An 18,095-nucleotide genomic window follows, 5' to 3' on the forward strand; every position below is an offset into this window, starting at 1 on the left:
AAGATGATATGCAGAGGGGTTACAGTTAGGTAATGAGTACATTTCCTTTTTTTTTTTTTTTCCTTTTTGGCCAGTCCTGGGGCTTGGACTCAGGGCCTGAGCACTGTCCCTGGCTTCTTTTTTTGCTCAAGGCTAGCACTCTGCCACTTGAGCCACAGCGCTACTTCTGGCCATTTTCTGTATATGTGGTGCTGGGTAATTGAACCCAGGGCTTCATGTATGTGAGGCAAGCACTCTTGCCACTAGGCCATATCTCCAGCCCGAGTACATTTCTTTTTTAACAGTGTCACCCCCTCCTTCCTTTCTCCCATTTTTTTCCCTCCCAAGTTGTAAAGTTCAGTTCTAATATAGTGTCTAGTGAGTATCACTGTTGAATTAGTTCACCTTTTGGAGAGGGAATTTTTACTGTAATTTTACTGAATGTGTACTGCTAAGATTTTTTTTCTAATGGTGTAAGAGTAAGTACACTTTAAAGGAAAATTTAAAGTTTACTAACCTTTTAGTTGTTCATATAGTTTATAAAAATTATACAGGCTAATGTGGATCTGTGTCCTCAACATACTGCGTATGAGTGATTTCAAACATTTCCATCCTTCATTTGTAAATCAGTTTTAATTTCATGGATGCAATTGAAAAGGCTGTCAAGTGTGTACTTCCTTTACCTAGTACAGTCACAATTTCAGAGGTTTCTTGGGCTTTTAGTTGATTTTCTTTCTTCTTTCTCTCTCCAGCCCCAAGTGCTTGTGAGCATCGTACTGCTGTAGCCAGATTTCTGGAGATCTCATCATTCCAGAAGATTCCAGGAGCACCTCTTCCACTGCCCAGGTCTCCCAGTGAACAGAGTGAGTGCAGTTGTGAGCCAGGGCATGCTGCTTGAAGGAGTGTGGGCCACTGTGACCTGGAGCCATCTCTAAGGTAGCGGAATGAACTTTCCCTAAGACTTCTCTCTTCAGCAGTATTGTTGCCAGAGCTGGCAGTTCAGCCATTTTAACAAATAGCCTCTTCTAATGCTTTTTGGCAGAGATGAAGTCTACAGGGTAAATGCTTTACCACAAATGATTCTTTTGTTACAGTATATGAATCTAATATAAGAACTTAAGAACAGCCTACTAGTTCTCAGTTTTTATACTGACTGGTAAACTTGTTGAGGGGTAGATCTGCACAGCTTTTCTTTAACTTGAGCCAAGCTCAACAACTACCAACATTTTCCTACAAATAAAATGCTTCTCATATTCTTTATCCCTTAGGGCCATAGTATTTATTTTTTTCTTTTTCTCCTTTGTCACATATGAACCCATTTTGAAAAGGCATTTTTATAAATAAAATATGCATACTAATTATGTTTGAAAATTGATGCATCATGATTACACATTTTGTTTTACAAGATGCTTCTCTCTTCCACTTGATATATTGTGGACAATTTTCCTTCAAGAAGAATTTAATTTCTGTCTTAAGTAATGCCTGCTTTGTGCTTCTTATATGACTCTAACATAGTAACCAGTCCTCCGATGAGAGGTTAACCTGTCATTTAAAAGGGGCTGTGGAAGAGGAGATCTTTCACATTAGGGGAGAAAACAAGGCCATGACTGTTGACATTGGGCTTTTAGTCATTAAAGATGTGAGTTTATATTTTCCAGGGCTGATGATGAGCTACTTTGGGCTGGTGCAAGGTACTGGTTGTGTCAGATTTTCATTTTCTGGAGGCCATGTTAATAAATAAGCATAGTTGTTAGTTCTGGCCACTATCTGATTGTTTTGAGATATTTTTCTTGCTCATGGTGTGAGTTTAAATTAGTTTTCAGAGGATGTAATGAATAACAGGGATGGATGGCATTAAGAAACTGATTTTCATTTTGTTTATTTATTTGAGTTGAGGAAGAAGAGATGATGGTTGTAGTTAATCATTAACTCTGTTATTCTTAATTATAAAGCAGGATTAAAATTACTCAGCTCAGTTGTTGCCTAATGTGGCAAATGGTGGTAATCACTAGAGAGGTTTTTAGGTATCGTGGTTGGGAATGAATATTTGTACTTTTGTTATGAATATTCGATTATGAATGTTGATTTTTACTTTGTATGAATATTTATTTTAGAGAGGTAATATAATCAGTGTATACAGATTGAAAAGATACACAGAGTATGGGGTGGAAAAATGTCTACTTGCTCTTCCTGTTCCCCAAATACCAAGTTATCTTTTCAAGCAACCACTGTTAGCATTTCTCTATGAATCTTCCAGAGCATATATAATAAACAAGTACAGAACCTGTATACTGTTCCTTTTTTTAGAACTCAAATGGTAATGATATGTAAATTTTGTAACTTTTTTCATTAAAAGGATACTACTTGGAAGTTCTATATTAGTGTACATATTTAGGGTACTTCTGCTATAATAAGTTACTGTGATTTACTTAAGTAATACTATATTGATGGCCATATCGATTGTTTATAGTTTTTATTCTTGTACAAAGCCATATGGAATAGCCTGTGTAGACTTCATTTCAAACATGAGTTGAACTGTGGGGTTAAAGAACATATACATTTTAATTTTGGTAGAAATTTATTGCAAAGATGATGTGTTCATAGAGCTTAAATGGTGTTAGATCTCACTGACCAAGAATGCATACACTGCTTCCTCACGGTACCAGTCATTGTGTGATGGCCAAACCAGAGGTCTTTCTCTTTGCCACACTAATAGAGATAGGTGAACAATGTCAGTTTTAGTGTAGCTTTTATTTCCATTTATCTTATTTTAATTGATATTGAACATCTGCAAGATTAAAAGCCATTGACATTTCTAGTTCTGTCCTCTTTATGCTGTGTCTCTAGTCTGTTTTTCCTATTGGGCAATTGATTTTTATTGTCAACATATTGTCTTCTTTTCAAAGCACTAATTGTAATGATCAATTCATAGCTTTCTTTTCTCATTGTGATATGTACTATTTATTTAATTTTATTTTTGTTTGGTCATTTGCATAAAAATAAGTTATTTTCATGTGATGATTATTAAACATTTGCAAATGTATCAAACTAAGAACTATTTATCAAGAACTTGTATTTATCAGGAACTTATTTTAGGTACCTGACTATATATATATATTAGTAATGAAAACAGACCCTGATTCTTGTTCTATAAAACTATGCTTCTAGAAGAGATCGTCAGTGAAACATGAGTAAAAAGATTTGTGCAAGTACATATATATATAACCAGCCCTTTTCTATCACAGTTAAAAGACCTTACCCAGTTAGAGATTTAAAAACCTGTCTCCTGGTTCCTGCTAATGTGATGTGGATCTTTTTTTAGGTTTTTATCTTTGACCCATCTGGAATGTTAGATTTGATCCAACTTAAATTTTCTTTAGGGGCTCTATTAATTAGAGTAAGGCTGAGTTCCTATAACCAAGAGACTTCACTATACTATAGTTTAAAAAACACAGAAATTTATTTTTCTTCATTGTCTAGCTAAACACATTAGCAGAATAGCCCAAATCCACTATTCCTTAGATTCTATCTGTTTTTTGCCCTAGTATGATTGCAGTTGTCTGCATGGCCTTATCTGGACTCTGTCAGTAGGAAGAGCAAAGGAGAAAGTTCAGAGTAAGTGATCCAAGCTTATAGATACCACTGCAGATTTCATTGGGGAGACCTTTGTCATGTGGATACCCCAAACCCCAGGAGATCTAAGGAGTCTTTGTTGATCACCTGGATAGAGGCCAAGAAGAATTGAGGAAGGAACTTTTGCATTGTCTAGTTATTGCAATACCCTCCTGCTGCCACTAACTGTGACTACCTGGCCTTTGGCATTCCCGGAGCACCACTTTATAATCATTCCAATTGTAGTAGTTCCAACATTTTTCTTCTGCCTGTGTCTTTCCCTTCCCTCCCTTTCTTTCTCCCTCCCCTCTTCCCAGTGTGTGGGTGTGTGTGTGTGTGTGTGTGTGTGTGTGTGTGTGTTGACATTTGTCTTGTGTTGGTAGCCCAGGGAATCCTTGAATGGTCAATTTTTAGGCCCCAGACTTAAAAGTGCTTTACAGATGTGCACTACCAGATTCAACTTATCTTGGATTTCTTTTGTATTATAAATTCCCATTGCATTTACTTATTTCCTAGATATCCATTTATTACTTACTTGCTTATGTAAATGCTAGTCACTTTTAACTCTGGAAGCTTAAAGTCTTATTTATTAAAGTCTTATTTCACAGAATTTTTGTATTTATTTATTATTGCTACTTTTTAATCTAAACTGGGGCTTGAACTCAGAGCTTGGGTGCTGTCCCTGAACTATTTTGCTCAAGGCTAGTGCTCTATCACTTGAGCCACAGTGAAGCTTCTGACCTTTTCTGAATAGTTCATTGGTCTACGGCCATACCACCCTGAACTTGCCCCATCTCGTCTGAATAGTTCATTGGTGATAAGAGTCTCATGGACTTTTCTACCCTGGCTGGCTTCGAAGCATTATCCTCAGAGCTCAGCCTCCTGAATAGTTAGGATTACAGGTGTGAGCCACTAGCACCTGGTTTATAGGTGATGAAAAAGGGATCAAATATTTATACTGACACTTCCAATGCAAATTCAGTTTCAAAGGTTTTTACTTACCTTTTTGGAGACAGGATTTTGCTTTATAAAAGCCTAGCCTGTCATCAAACTCGAGACCCTTCTGCTTCAGCCTCCCTAGGGTTGGGATTACAGGTGTTACTTTAGCTTTTCTGTGTTATAACCTTATCTCCTTTATTTCATAGAGGATATTCTGGGTCTAAGAACATCAGGCAATGGTAGAATTGGGGTACATTATAATTAATAATTTTCTTTTATCTGTGTTATATAGACAATATTCTTAGTACTGCCACAGCACTAGTACTGCACCGCCACTGCTTCAGAGACCTGAAAAATAATTAAAGCCTGTTTTCTTTTTTGTAGACTACCTCCATTCTTCCCTTTTCTGGGGGCAGAGATTATTTATAGTTGAAAATTTGCAGATTGGGACTCTGGTAGCTTTTAGATGGCATTTGGAAGAGGAATCCTTTAAAATTTGTTAAATAAGATATTGGATTTGTAGTTATGTTTAGGAAATTGGGTTTTTTCTTTTAATTATCTTTTTTTTTCTTTTTTGTGGGCCTAGGGCTTGAACTCAGGATCTGGGCACTGTCCCTTGGCTTTTTTGCTCAAGGCTAGTGCTGTACCACTTGAACCATAGCTCCACTTTCAGCTTTTTGCTGGTTAATTGGAGATAAGAGTGACTTTCTTGCCGGGGCTGGCTTCAAACTGTGGCATTAAAATAGCCTCCTGAGTAGCAAGGATTACATGTGTGAGCCACTAGCACCCAGCTAGAAGGTGGCTCTTAACTGTTTCAGAATTTTTTGTAGAATGCTACTGACATCTGAGATTCTCATGAAAATTCCCAAGGAAGAAATGGGTACGATAAGGAAGTAAGATGTCTGGAACTAGGGTGTAGGCTGGTGCTTTTTTTTTTTTTTAATTAGACATCAATAAAACAGTTTCTTACATTTTCTCTGTTTCTATGTGATGGCTGTAAAAATTTTAATGATTAATTTTATAAGCAATAACAAGGCAAATATTGATGGTAATAAAGGTAATGAAGGAATAGATGGGAAATAACTCTAAAAATGGATGATTTCATTCTCTGTATAGTGGTTCAGCCTGAATATCTGAACACAGTGAACCCTTGGGCTAAGAAATAGACAACATCTTGAGCAAGAAAAACAGAAGGCTGAGGTGTGGAACCTGAGGGAAAGCAAGATTTAAGAGCTGAGTGGCAGAAGAGGAAGCTAACCGCTTCTAAGCAAACTGACTTAAGCATTAAAGTAGCAGAGCCCAGGGAAGTTCTTCAGGGAAGAAGGGTTATCTATATCTCCCCTTCTATAGAATGGACCAGGAAGAGCCCTCATAACTCTCAGAACTAGCTGAAATGTTGGAGGAGGAGAGGACTGGCCCAGGGTCCCATCCCAGATGATAATGTCTAGGGAGAAAGGCTGTGGAAATTTGTGTTGAGGACTCTGTGAATTAGGGCTGATGGGGCTGAGGAGAATTATGACCTGAGGGTGGAGTGCTACATTGTCTGACAGCTCTGGACTGAGCTCTGGACTGAGGACTGGGTGGAAACTTTGGAGGCAGCTAGTGTGAATGGCTCTTCTACAATGCTTCTTACAAAAGGACGAAGAGGGTAGGGAAGAGAGGACTTGGGGTTGGCCCAAGTCCTACTACCTTTTGGGCAGTAATTGTTGGTTATGAATGCTTATGATAATACAATAAAGATTGCTTGCTAGTGGAGAGGTTATCAATGCTTTTCATTGCAGGATGACTGAGGAGTCAGCCTATGCATTTATTTACTCCTTTGTTGCTAGAATGATTACTTTTGGGAAAGGAATAGATTTTTTTGTTGATTGAAGGAAAGCTTGGTAATTGTCACAATGGATTGATGCTTTAATTTGTTACTACTTTAAATAACATACTGAAACAGCACAGGCACCAAATTCATCTCAGCCCTGCTTTCCAGATTCTTGTCGGGTGCTGTGGCCCATTCCTGAGGATAAAGAAGGAAGGAACACCCACCCCGTGTTCTCACAATTGACATTTTCTCCACTTCCTTGCTGCATGTTAAATGATAATATTGAATGTGTAAAACCTCCAATATCCTGTAGGGAGTATTTCTCAGTTTGTGTACATGTTCCTAGACATACAATGTGATATACCCTGATAAACCCATTGTAAATAAAAAATACTGTAACTTTAAGGTGCATTTCATGCACTAATCTAGCTGAATATCACAGTCCAGCAACACAGATACCTGTGGAATTCATTTTTTTATTTTCTTTTTCTGATCAAGTGTCTTCTGCACTGGCCATTGATACTCTGCTCTGCCTCAGAAGAAAGTGTTGTCCTAACATTGCAAGCCAGGAAAAGATCAAAACCTGAAATTCCAAGTGTGGTTTCTTCTGAATGTGTATCATAGATCTTAAACTGGGTACCATCTGTACTTTGGAGGGATTCACACATTTCCATGAGTTGTGGTTACAGTATTCCAAGGCTGTGGGTATGGACTGAGGTATTCCTTCCCTATTCCTCTGCCTCGTGTGCATATGTATGTATCTTTTTGTTTTCAGCACCAGAATTATAAATGGATTTTATTATAATTTTCTACCACTTAGGCTTCCCTAAGTGAGTATCATGTGGTGGTTTTGGGTTTTTTTTTTTTTGTGTGTGTGTGTGTTTTGGTGCTGGTCCTGGGCTTTAAGTCAGGGCCTGGGTGCTTTCTCAGAGCTTGTTTCTGCCCAAGGCTAGCATTCTACCATTTGAGCCATAGTTCCTCTTCCTTGTATGTATTTTTAAATTCATTTCTTTCCCCCTATTTAATACAGTGTATTTAATCACGTTTGCCATATCCCTGTTGCCCAGTTTAGGTCAGTGAGTGTTGTTTTTGTGAGTAGGCATTCTTTTGGTGTTATCCCTTTCCAGTCTCTTTCCACCCAGTGCCCATCTAGAACCTTCTTTGCCTCATCCCCTTGTCTCCTCCTTGTTTTCTGTTGTGGTTACTTGGACGCTAACCTGTTCAACTTCTGCAGACCCTTGTACATGGCTCCTTTTCTTTCTCATGATTGTATTTATACTTTTGATGGATATATTTAAATGAACAGCTGTGCATTTGTTGAGTCATACCACAATTATCTGATTTTGCTTTCGCTGCTTGACTGGCAAAAGCGAATATCAAGCTAAATTGTGAGAGAATTCCATTAATCACATTCTCGCCGAGAGAGGGGAGAGGAGAAAAACCACTAAGAAAAATCTTTTTAAGGACTAATTAGTGATTCCATTATTTAGAGTAGGTTGATCTAGTTACTATTTAATGTGTCACTGGGAAAAACTATACAAAGGTGTAAATAGTTATATAAAGACTTGTAGCCAAAATTCTCTTCAGTAATTGATGTGCAGAAAGTTTCTTGCTGGTACTTATTTATATTGATAAGAAGTTTTCAAAAGAGCTTTTTTTTTTTTTTCTGAAAAGGCCAGGGTTTATAACTTTCGGTCCTTGGATTCCTTGAGTAAGTATATTGTTTTAAGGTTCCTGAAAAGATAACATCGGATACAGAAGGCAGTTTAACTTTCTTTTCTTCTCCCCCACCCCCATCCCCATGTACTAATTGCTAACCGTAACCTCTGTTTGAGTCCCTGGTTTCCACCAGCCAGAGCTATTTTTCTCTTGACACTTCCTCAGGGTTCTTTCTGAAGTTTATTAATAGGTATGGAAGCATGGCTTTCCAAATAGTGCCAATAACTGTTAGAAGACTTGGGGAGAGATAATATGTCAATTTCAGACTTGTGGGAGATGTATTTCCAAGCTGCAGAAGCTGTCTCAGAGGTCACTGGGAATGGCTCTGGCCATATCAGCGGATGTCTGCAACCGACAGCCAAGCAGGCCTTTCCAAATGGGATATTGTCCACTGGAGAGTTGTCTGCTGTACTGAGTCTGCCAGGTGTCTTTTTGTTTGGCTACTGCTCTTGGATGACACCTCTGAAAACTGGAATCCAAGTTACAAGTGATATCTTTTAATTTATCTCAAATACCCAGTTGCTAGTACATTAAATTGAGGTCATAGAAACTGCTTACCCGTACTTAGTCATTGCCTTTTAGGCTGTAGAAAACTTAAACTTTACCGTCCTCTCCCACACAAACACCAAAGCATAGGATAGACTAAGAAGGTAAATATTAATGTCTTTTTTTAAATTGATATTGAGTACCTAGAATGTGCCATTCTTGTGTTGTCATCACGCAAAGCCTTATCCTTGTGCTGCTTATATTTCAGCAAGTGGAAAAGGGGAGAGTGTCGAGGGCTTCAAAATAAAGTAATAAGTAAGTGGCAGATTTTGCTCCAGGTTAAGTGTTTTGAGGGAGACATTGCATGATGATCTAAAGTATGGGGGTGGTGGAAAGGGCTGAAACAAGAATGGGTTGGAGAGTAGAGGTGAGAGAAAGGAGGATATAAAGGGTTGTTCTTATCTCCACAGAAATAGCCTCTAGAGACTTCCACTGACAGAGGGATAAAAGGACAAAGGGAGGGATGGGAGGAGAAAGAGAGAGAGAGAGACAGAGAGAGAGACAGAGAAACAGAGAGAATGTCCTTCTCCCTGTTATATCTCCTCTATCTTATTCCCTCTATTCCAGATTTTTGTATGTCTATCAAGTTAGCCTGAGAACTGGGACACTTGTCACACACTACTATGTGCCTGTAGCATCATTTATCTGAAAACAGGAAGGATAGAAAATCTATTGCTATTAGGTTACAAGGGAAACATAAGGTTATGCACATTAGAAATGAGACAGAAGGCAGAGGCCATTTCTAATTGAGAGGAAACGAGATTTTAAATGGCCCCAGAGGTTTAAATTGAAGAGTTGTATGGGAGAAAGTAAGAGGGATCTTCTTAGCCACAGGTTACAAAAAAATGGATCCAGCACAATTTTCCATCCAAGGGACGGGGAGGAGTGGGGGTTCTGAGAGGCACTGAAGAGAGTGTACCAAAACAGCCAGGAGATGGTGGGAGCCTCTTGGGTGGAACCAGTTGGAAGAGCTGAGGCTGTTTGGTACAGAGGAATGAAGTAGAAAATGTGACACAGTCTTGGTGCAGTCAAGCATGTTAAAATAAAACCTAGTTTTGAGGTACCAGAAGGCATGTGGAGGACCATCAAATCACCGCACTCTAAACATAGCTTAGTTTTTATTTGGATATTTTCAGGAGGGTCAGTAGTCAATTTTGTTCTATAAATAAATATATTGGGGCTTCCTTGTTTCTTACATGGTTAAATGTTCCACTCAGTCAAGTCTTATATTAACCACCCCTATTTGTTTTATAGATTGTATCCCTCCTTTTATTTGTCCAAACTATGTCTTGGGGTCCATCTGTCACAGCTGGAATGCTTATAGTGTAATTCCTTCAGTCAAATCCCTTTCTTTCCTAAACTAATCTATAATTATTTCCTCCAACCACAGGATGAACTGATCCAGGGGCTGGTTTTCCATTCTGTAGGACTTGTCCAAGTAGCTATTTGTATTCATCTATTGCAAAAGATCAAATTACATGCTAATATTCTCAAAAGAACAGCCCACTAGAAACCCTCCAGCAGTGAAGTCTATATAAAACCAAGTCCTGGCAACTTGTACATTGCCACTTCAGACAGTGCAGTGTTAAAAATATTTAACAGGTCATTTGTGAACTGAAGAAAAGACCCTGACTTAACTTACATGGTATGGTGGCTTTGGACTAGCCTTTCTTTGTGTAGCTGTAGCTGACAGCTCATGCCTCTTTCGCTCTGTCCAAAGGCTCAGGTAGTTTGCAGTAAGCTGCCCTTGGGGTAGGTCTTTCTCTATGAGCTTGGGGAAAATCATCGTTTTCACATTATCTAATCAGTTACTATGGCTTGTTTTTGTCCTATATGGAGGTGGCTGTGAGTATGCCTTTCCTAAGAGTTTTCTGTCTAGAATATGTCTTACTGAACTTAACTTCATACCTCAGGGGTTTTAAACTAATTTCTGTTTTTATTTTGAGATGTGAGGTACAAGAGAATAGAAGATGGGTGAGAAGTGTATGGGAATGAGAAACTCCTTATACTGTCAAACATGCTTGACATGACGAGCTTTTCTTCTAGGAGGCAGGAGATGGCAGTGGTGGGGGGAGTAATTGGAGGTTTCAAAGTATATGAAATTAATTTTGAGGTTAGAGAAATGCAAAGAAGGCTTGATTGAAAGGTGACTCAATAACCATGTGTAAAGATTGCTCCCTGAAAGAAAAATCAAGGTGTTGGAGCTCAGAATTAATTAAGATTATGTATTAAGGATGAATAAACCAGATGTCTGAGCTATCTATGGCTGGTCAGTTAGTAGACATTATGTAGTGTGTGCTTCATTAAGATCATTAAATTCTGGTCAGATATGGCCTTTGGTTTGACCTTGTATTCTTGGGTTAGTTACTTCTATGGATCCATTTTCTTACCTGGAAAAAAAAAAGGATTACTATGAGTGTATTCACCATGGAATGTTCCAGGAAGAGAACGAATTAGATAATGCATATTGATCCCTAAGCACAGTGCCAGGCTCATTAGTAAGTGCCACTACTATTATACTTCAGTGTTGACAGATTGCTAAGAGGAAGTAGAATTCCTCTAATTCTTTCTCTGCTTCTTCCTTTTATATTAAATAGCATGATGTTTTTTTTCCTTTCATTGTAGAAGGCACAGCACAGGCTGCATGAAGAGATTTTTTTTAAAAAAGCACTTATAGAATAGTGGTGGGAGAGCTGCTGTGGGTGGTGAGCAGGCTTAGGTTACAGAGTGACTTCATGTGGAGAGTATCAAAGTCATTCAAAACAGGTATGAGTGATTGTCAACAGTTCTTTAATGGTTCTTTTAAACTTAGAGATGTTATACCTTTTCAACTCAGAAATGGTAAAAATTCAACCCTATCAAAGAAAATACCTATAGAATAAGTAGGAACTCAGTAGATTAGGTTTTGGATGGAAACCAAATGGGTTTAGGTCACCAGGTTAGACAAGTGAACATTTGGAGAATTTTCTCATAATATTCCTATTATTTTTTATATGGATAATAAATTGTGTGCTTCTGATGACTCTAGGTTTTAGAAATATCCTTTGTTTATCATTGCATGTTTATAAAGTAGATCCTCCTACAGTTTTAAAAGTTGAATATACAAGTGAATTATACTCTTGTTATTTTGTGACAAATAGCAAAATGATTTCTGTAATACACCTCAAAGTATTTGTGACTTTAAACAGTTATAAAGTCATCATGAAAAAAGGAAGTGCTGAACTTGGTGTCAAGCCTGCACGTGTTAGCAATTGAACTAACCGCCAGCTCCTTAACTAGATATCATTCTGATCTATAAATGGAGTTTGAAAAGTACCCTGGGATTCAGAATGTGGTTCTGCTCTGCCCTGGTGATTGTCTGCTTTTAGTAGAGCATATGGGAATGTTCTGTCTCCCAAGAGGGTCAGCTTGAGACATTAAAAAAAAATGTTACTAATATAAAGAGGGTCCTTTACTTAGACAGGAGGCCCTTAACCATTTTCTGAATAGTTTTTTTCTTGTGTCTGAAGCCTTAAGAAGTTAGAAGAGAGGCAAAAATTTATACTCTGAAAACTTCATGCAATGCTTTGCCATCTCCAGTACCCCATGGGTTTTTCAGTTAGGGATTTTGGCAGTTGATCATATCTGAGATGAATAGTTAAATATCTCCTTATTAGACATTTATATCCCATTTTTAAATTAAATTTTATTGACAAGGTGTTGTACAAAGGGGGTACAATTACATAATAAGGCGGTGAATAAGTTTTTTGTGATATCTTACACCCTCATTTTTATATCCCATTTAAAAACACTCATATGTGTAAATATTATTCCTATGTTACAGACATGTAGTACATTCTTCCTTGTCACATGCCTTTGATGTTAGAAGGGCAGAGGAGACTAACCAACATTAGCATGTTGTTTAGTATTGGACAATTTCTCAGGCTGGAATGCCTGGTGCCATCAATGACACACTGTAGTAGAAGAACTGAGCATGGCAGGAACAAGGCAGTGATTTCAGAGCATGGCCCCAGAATCACTGTGGAACACTTTGTTCTTCCAATGATAGGCGAGGTTGGGTTTTCTGTATACTTTAACCAATATAATGTGTAGCAGATTAAATATGGAATCACATATGAGAACCTTAGTGTCTTCTAAACCAAACATAGAAATTTTTAAAAGGCATGATATTACTTACCACTTTTTTTCTTCATTTTCCTAAAAACAAAAAAATTCTGTTTTGAAATTTATATAGAAATGATACTTTAGTGTATTTTAACATGAACACAGTATTTTACAAAACTCCTTTAATTTCCAATACAGCACATCTCAATAGATATAGCCCACATTAACAAACTCCAGTAATTTCAAAGAGTATATAGAAGTTCTGAGACAAGAATTTTGGAAGCCATTGCAGCCAGGCATCCTTGAATTGTTGAATTGAGGCTATCTTTATTTTTCATACCAATTGCTCATTCTTACCAAGAACAGAGAAACTGAAAGTTTACTTTAGATAGACACTTTTTTGGGAGTATGATTTAAAATTAGAAAGAGATCCTTGGGCCTTCAGATCAATACTTTAGCTGTTGCTTCTTCTTCTTCTTCTTCTTCTTCTTCTTCTTCTTCTTCTTCTTCTTCTTCTTCTTCTTCTTCTTCTTCTTCTTCTTCTTCCTCCTTCTTCCCCCTCCTCCCTCTCCCCCTCCCCCCCCTCCCCCCTCCCCCTCCCCTCCCCCTCCCCTCCCCCTCCCCTCCCCCTCCCCCTCCCCCTCCCCCTCCTCCTTTAGGGGCGGGGCTGGAGAGGCAGGGTCTTGCTATGTAATCCAGGTTGGCTTGGAATGTACTATGTAGACAATGCTAGACTTAGTATCTTTGTCTCAGCCTCCCAAATTCTGGGATTATAGGAATGAATCACCATGCCTAGATTGATGCTTTCCTTTCCTTTCTCCTTTTCCTTTTCCTTTTCCTTTTCCTTTTCCTTTTCCCCTTCCCTTCCCTTTTCCCCTTCCCTTCCCTTCCCTTCCCTTCCCTTTTCCCTTCCCTTCCCTTCCCTTCCCTTCCCTTCCCTTCCCTTCCCTTCCCTTCCCTTCCCTTCCCTTCCCTTCCCTTCCCTTCCCTTCCCTTCCCTTCCCTTCCCTTCCCTTCCCTTCCCTCCCTCCCTCCTCCCCTCCCCTCCCCTCCCCTCCCCTCCCCTCCCCTCCCCTCCCCTCCCCTCCCCTCCCCTCCCCTCCCCTCCCCTCCCCTCCTCCTCCCCTCCCTTCCCTTCCTCCTCCCCTTCCCCTTCCTCCCTTCCCCTTCCCCCTCCCCTTCCCCCTCCCCTTTCCCTTTCCCCTTCCCCCTTTCCGTTCCTTTTCCCTTCCCTTCCCCCTTCCCCCTTCCCCCTTCCCCCTTCCCCCTTCCCTTCCGTTCCCCCTCTCCTCTCCTCTCCTCTCCTCGAACTCAGTGCCTGTGCACTGTCCCTGAGCTTTTTCACTCAAGACTAGGACTCTACTACTTTGAGCCACAACTCTTCTTCCTGTTTTCTGGTGGTTAATTGGAGATAAGAATCTCACTGGCTTTCCTGCCTGGGGTGGCTTTGAACTGCAATCCTCAGATATGAGACTCTTTATTTAGTAGTTAGGATTACAGACTTGAGACGATGTTTCTTAAAATTATAATATGACCAGCAAGTCCTAGAGTATACCACTTTTACCATCTTTTCCTTTTAGGCATGTTTTTTGTTTTGTTTTTTTCAAGTTGGAAGTTAATGGGCAGAAGAAACACTAAACACTGTGCACAAAATGGCAGACAGTAAGCAACACTGAACTTGTCCTGAAATGATGTTTCATATATTTAAAGCTGCTGTTAAGAAGATTAGCTTAGTGACTTGGATTTATAACCATTTTTTCCCCCTGCCTTCTATTTTGAAGCTTAAGGGAGTGTGTTAATGTTGCTTTACATAGTGATAATTTGTGGATAGGCATTTTGGGTCTGGGCCTTTCTTGGCTAGACGTGGAAAATATGGTATACTATTATATGACTTTTACAAACTATGTGAACTAAAGTTGTGAAAATACAGATTTTTCAATATTATTTCTTTGTAGTCATGGATAGTGGTGGGATGGGGGCTGCTAATTCTTTAAATTTTAAAGTAGAATTGAATTTATTAATTTAGAGGGGATTCAGTTTAACAAGAATCAAATGGATACCTGCTTGCTTTGGCAGTAATTGAATAAGACAAGACTATAGATTTGTTGTGATAGAGCTTAGTAACAGATATGTTCAAAAGTTCCATGGGTTTAGCTATATAGCTATTAACTGTGATGATCTCTATGAGTGAAAACTAGGAAGGTAGGTACTTGAGTGTTTAGGCTAGCTTTTGAAAACAGTGATATTTGAGACTTGAAGGCCAAGTAGGAACTAGTAAGATCAAGCCAGAAATAAAGCCCAGCCAGAGGGGCATCATATACCATGGTTCAAAGAGACAGAATTGAGCAGGCCAGAATGCTTGGATGAATGGAGTGCTTGGGGCTAAGAGAAGACATGGATGATGGTGTTGGGAATTGGGATTGGTGACCATGAAGATAGACAAGTGGGAGGAGGAATTAGAATGCCTTACCCTTGATCTGACCATGGGGTTTTATCAAATGTTAGTCTGTTTTGTTGTGTGATAATACAAAATATTAAAACAGGTAATTTATAGAGCAACTTTTTTTTTTTTTTTTTGGCCAGTCCTGGGGCTTGGACTCAGGGCCTGAGCACTGTCCCTGGCTTCTTCTTGCTCAAGGCTAGCACTCTGCCACTTGAGCCACAGCGCCACTTCTGGCCATTTTCTGTATATGTGGTGCTGGGGAATCGAACCCAGGGCCTCATGTATATGAGGCAAGCACTCTTGCCACTAGGCCATATCCCCAGCCCTATAGAGCAACTTTTGATGGTTTTTATTGTACAGAAAAAGTCTTGTTATGTAGCCCTAGCTGACTTGGAACTCACAGTCTTCCTATCTCAACCTTTCTAATAGTGGAGATTTCAGATGTGCCCCACCATCACATCTAAATGCTAGAGAGTTCAAGAGCATTGCACCAACATCTGTTGAGCATGTGATGCACTAAAACATGGCAAAGGGCCTTGCATAGTGAGACAGAGCAAGTGTGCTAATATGGGTCTCTTGTCCTCCACTTATAAATGAAATTTAAATGAAATTTTCTGTCTCTGTCCTCTTACAAAGCTGCTCATGCCATCATGTGGGCTCCACCCTCACAACCACATTGAATCCTAATTCTCTCCAAAGACTTCTATCTTCAGACACTTAACAAATGATTCAAGAGATTAAGTTTTGCAATCCATGAATTTGGGGGGACAAGTTCCATTCATAGAATCAAGTGTTTTGTGTATGCTAGAAGGACAGTGAAAGTAGAGGAGAGTCACCGTCATTTTCCTGTGCTGAGGAACATAGATGATACTGAAGGAGTCAGCTTCTAGTTCAGAGAGACCAAGATGAGAGACTTGTCAGTCTCAAAAAAGCCCCTTAGAAAAGAATATGTGAACATGGAAACAACAGCAATAGTAAAAAGAGTTCCACACGATTTTGTATACTTTAAAACATATAAGACCAGTGCTGGTGACTCATGCCTGCAGCCCTCGATACATGGGAGGTTGATACTGCTCGTGGTTCAAGGCCAACCAAGGCAAAAAATAATTTACAAGACCCCCCATTTCAACCAATAGCCAAGTGTGGTAGCTGAAGCTTTTCATTCCAGCAATGCCAGAGGCTGAGATTGCAAGGATAAGGTTCAAGGCCAGCCTAGGCCAAATTTTTTTGAAATAGTTCACAAGTTCCCTTCTCAATAGAAAGAAAAAAAAAAGGGTGTGATGGTATGTGTCTTTTGTCCTATATATGATGGGAAGTTTAAAATGGTTTTCAATGGCAATGTGAAGATAGTATGTTTAATTTCATACTATCTTGCAGTTCTTTGCTTATGTTTCTTTTTTTCTTTGTCTACAGTGGTACAATGGTCAGTGGAGTGATGATTCTTCCCGTGCTAATGATGATTGCTTTTCCTTCCCCAAGTTTGGAAGGTAAGTGACTCACAGCTCTTTAGGAGTTAGGATTAATGTGTTCTGTATTGTGTTGCTTAGTAGAAACTATTCAGTTCTTAATCCTATCATGCTCATCATATCCTTTTTTTTTTATAATTAATATTTGGCAGTGTTTGAAGTAAAAATTTGAAGTAATATTCTGGTATGTATTACCAGTTTTTTAAAATACATTTTTTCTTATACTGCCCATGGGAAAATAGAAATCAAAAGGAAATTGTACACTTAAAATAAAGCAGTATTATGAACAGATTCACTGAATTCTGTCCTAGTCAAGCAGGAGCACACTGGAAGACACAATGAAGGACGGTGCCTTCCTGAGTTGCGGTTTTACTTTCCACATTTTGATTTCCCAGGGTCAGTCATGGCTCAAAAATATTAAGTAGAAATTCTAGAAATAAGTACTTCCTAAGTTCTAAGTAACTTTTGTTATATAGTACCATGTAATAAAATTATTACAGTTTTATTATAGTATGGTATTATACTTTGTTTTACTATTGGTTGCTGTTTATTATTTAATCCTTATCATAATGAGGCATAGGAAAAAAACAGCATTTTCAAGGTTTGCGCTTATCTGTGGTTTCAAGTATCCTTGAGACATCGTAGAACATATCCTCCAAAGAAAACAGGACCTATATAATTGTAGTCTACATCTTTAAAAACACATTGCAAGTGTTCTGTTAGTGGCTTTGTTGTCTTATTGTCTTAGTAAGTTCAGTGATGATTTTTCTGAAATATAAAATAGGGAACTGTTGACCCTCTGCCATAATTTGGATGAGAAATGATCCACTTTGTACTAAGTTCTTAGTCCCTAGCTTGGCCCTATTGGGAGGTATGGAAAACTTCAGAAGCAGGGCATATTAGGTCTTCTCATTATTGGGGCCTTGTGGGACCACTACACAAGGGGTTTGTGGGGTCCTGCTCTTCACTTTGTCTTTTGTACCTGACTTGAGAGATGAATAAGGTCACTCTTCTATGTATTCCTTCCATGATAGACTGCTGCCAAAGCCCAGAACAACAGGGTTAGTTAGTCTTGGGTAGAAAGCTGCAAAATTGTAAGCCAAAATAAACCTTTTCTCTTGTCAAGATATCTCAGGTATTTGTTACAGTAATTGGAAACCTGACTAATGTGCCTTCAATGTTTATAGTAGCTATATTTTGAGAAAGTTCAGTGGACATCAAGACAATGTAATATTTGCATTGTGGTTGTATGTGTAACAGGTATTAGGTTAAATTAATTATGTGAAGTTTTTCCTATAAATGAAATAGTCAAAACTTGTGGGGTATAGGCTATGCCTTAGCCCATTTGGGCTGCTAGAACAAAAATTACCACAAACGGAATGGCACATAAATAATAAATCTTTATTTCTGACAGTTCTGGAGAGTAGGAAATCCAAGAAGATTTGGATTTGGGGTTAAGCTCATTGCTCATAGG

The 18,095-nt window shown here is 38.8% G+C and overlaps 1 protein-coding gene across 4 annotated transcripts in view; it reads left to right on the plus strand.

The window, feature by feature from the left end:
- The window catches only part of Acvr1 (activin A receptor type 1), a 124,610-nt gene that overhangs the window by 56,415 nt on the left and 50,100 nt on the right, over positions 1–18,095 (plus strand). For 2 of the 4 annotated variants that reach the window (XM_048345434.1, XM_048345435.1), the window contains exons 2-3: positions 732–915; positions 16,569–16,642. In XM_048345434.1, the coding sequence (XP_048201391.1) occupies positions 16,576–16,642 (67 nt within the window). In that variant the 5' untranslated portion in view covers positions 732–915; positions 16,569–16,575. Of the gene's footprint in view, positions 1–325; positions 916–16,568; positions 16,643–18,095 lie in introns of those variants that run through there. The other 2 variants (XM_048345438.1, XM_048345436.1) reach the window with 2 other exon arrangements.

Source organism: Perognathus longimembris, chromosome 4 (assembly GCF_023159225.1).
Source record: "Perognathus longimembris pacificus isolate PPM17 chromosome 4, ASM2315922v1, whole genome shotgun sequence".
Lineage (NCBI taxonomy): Eukaryota > Metazoa > Chordata > Mammalia > Rodentia > Heteromyidae > Perognathus > Perognathus longimembris.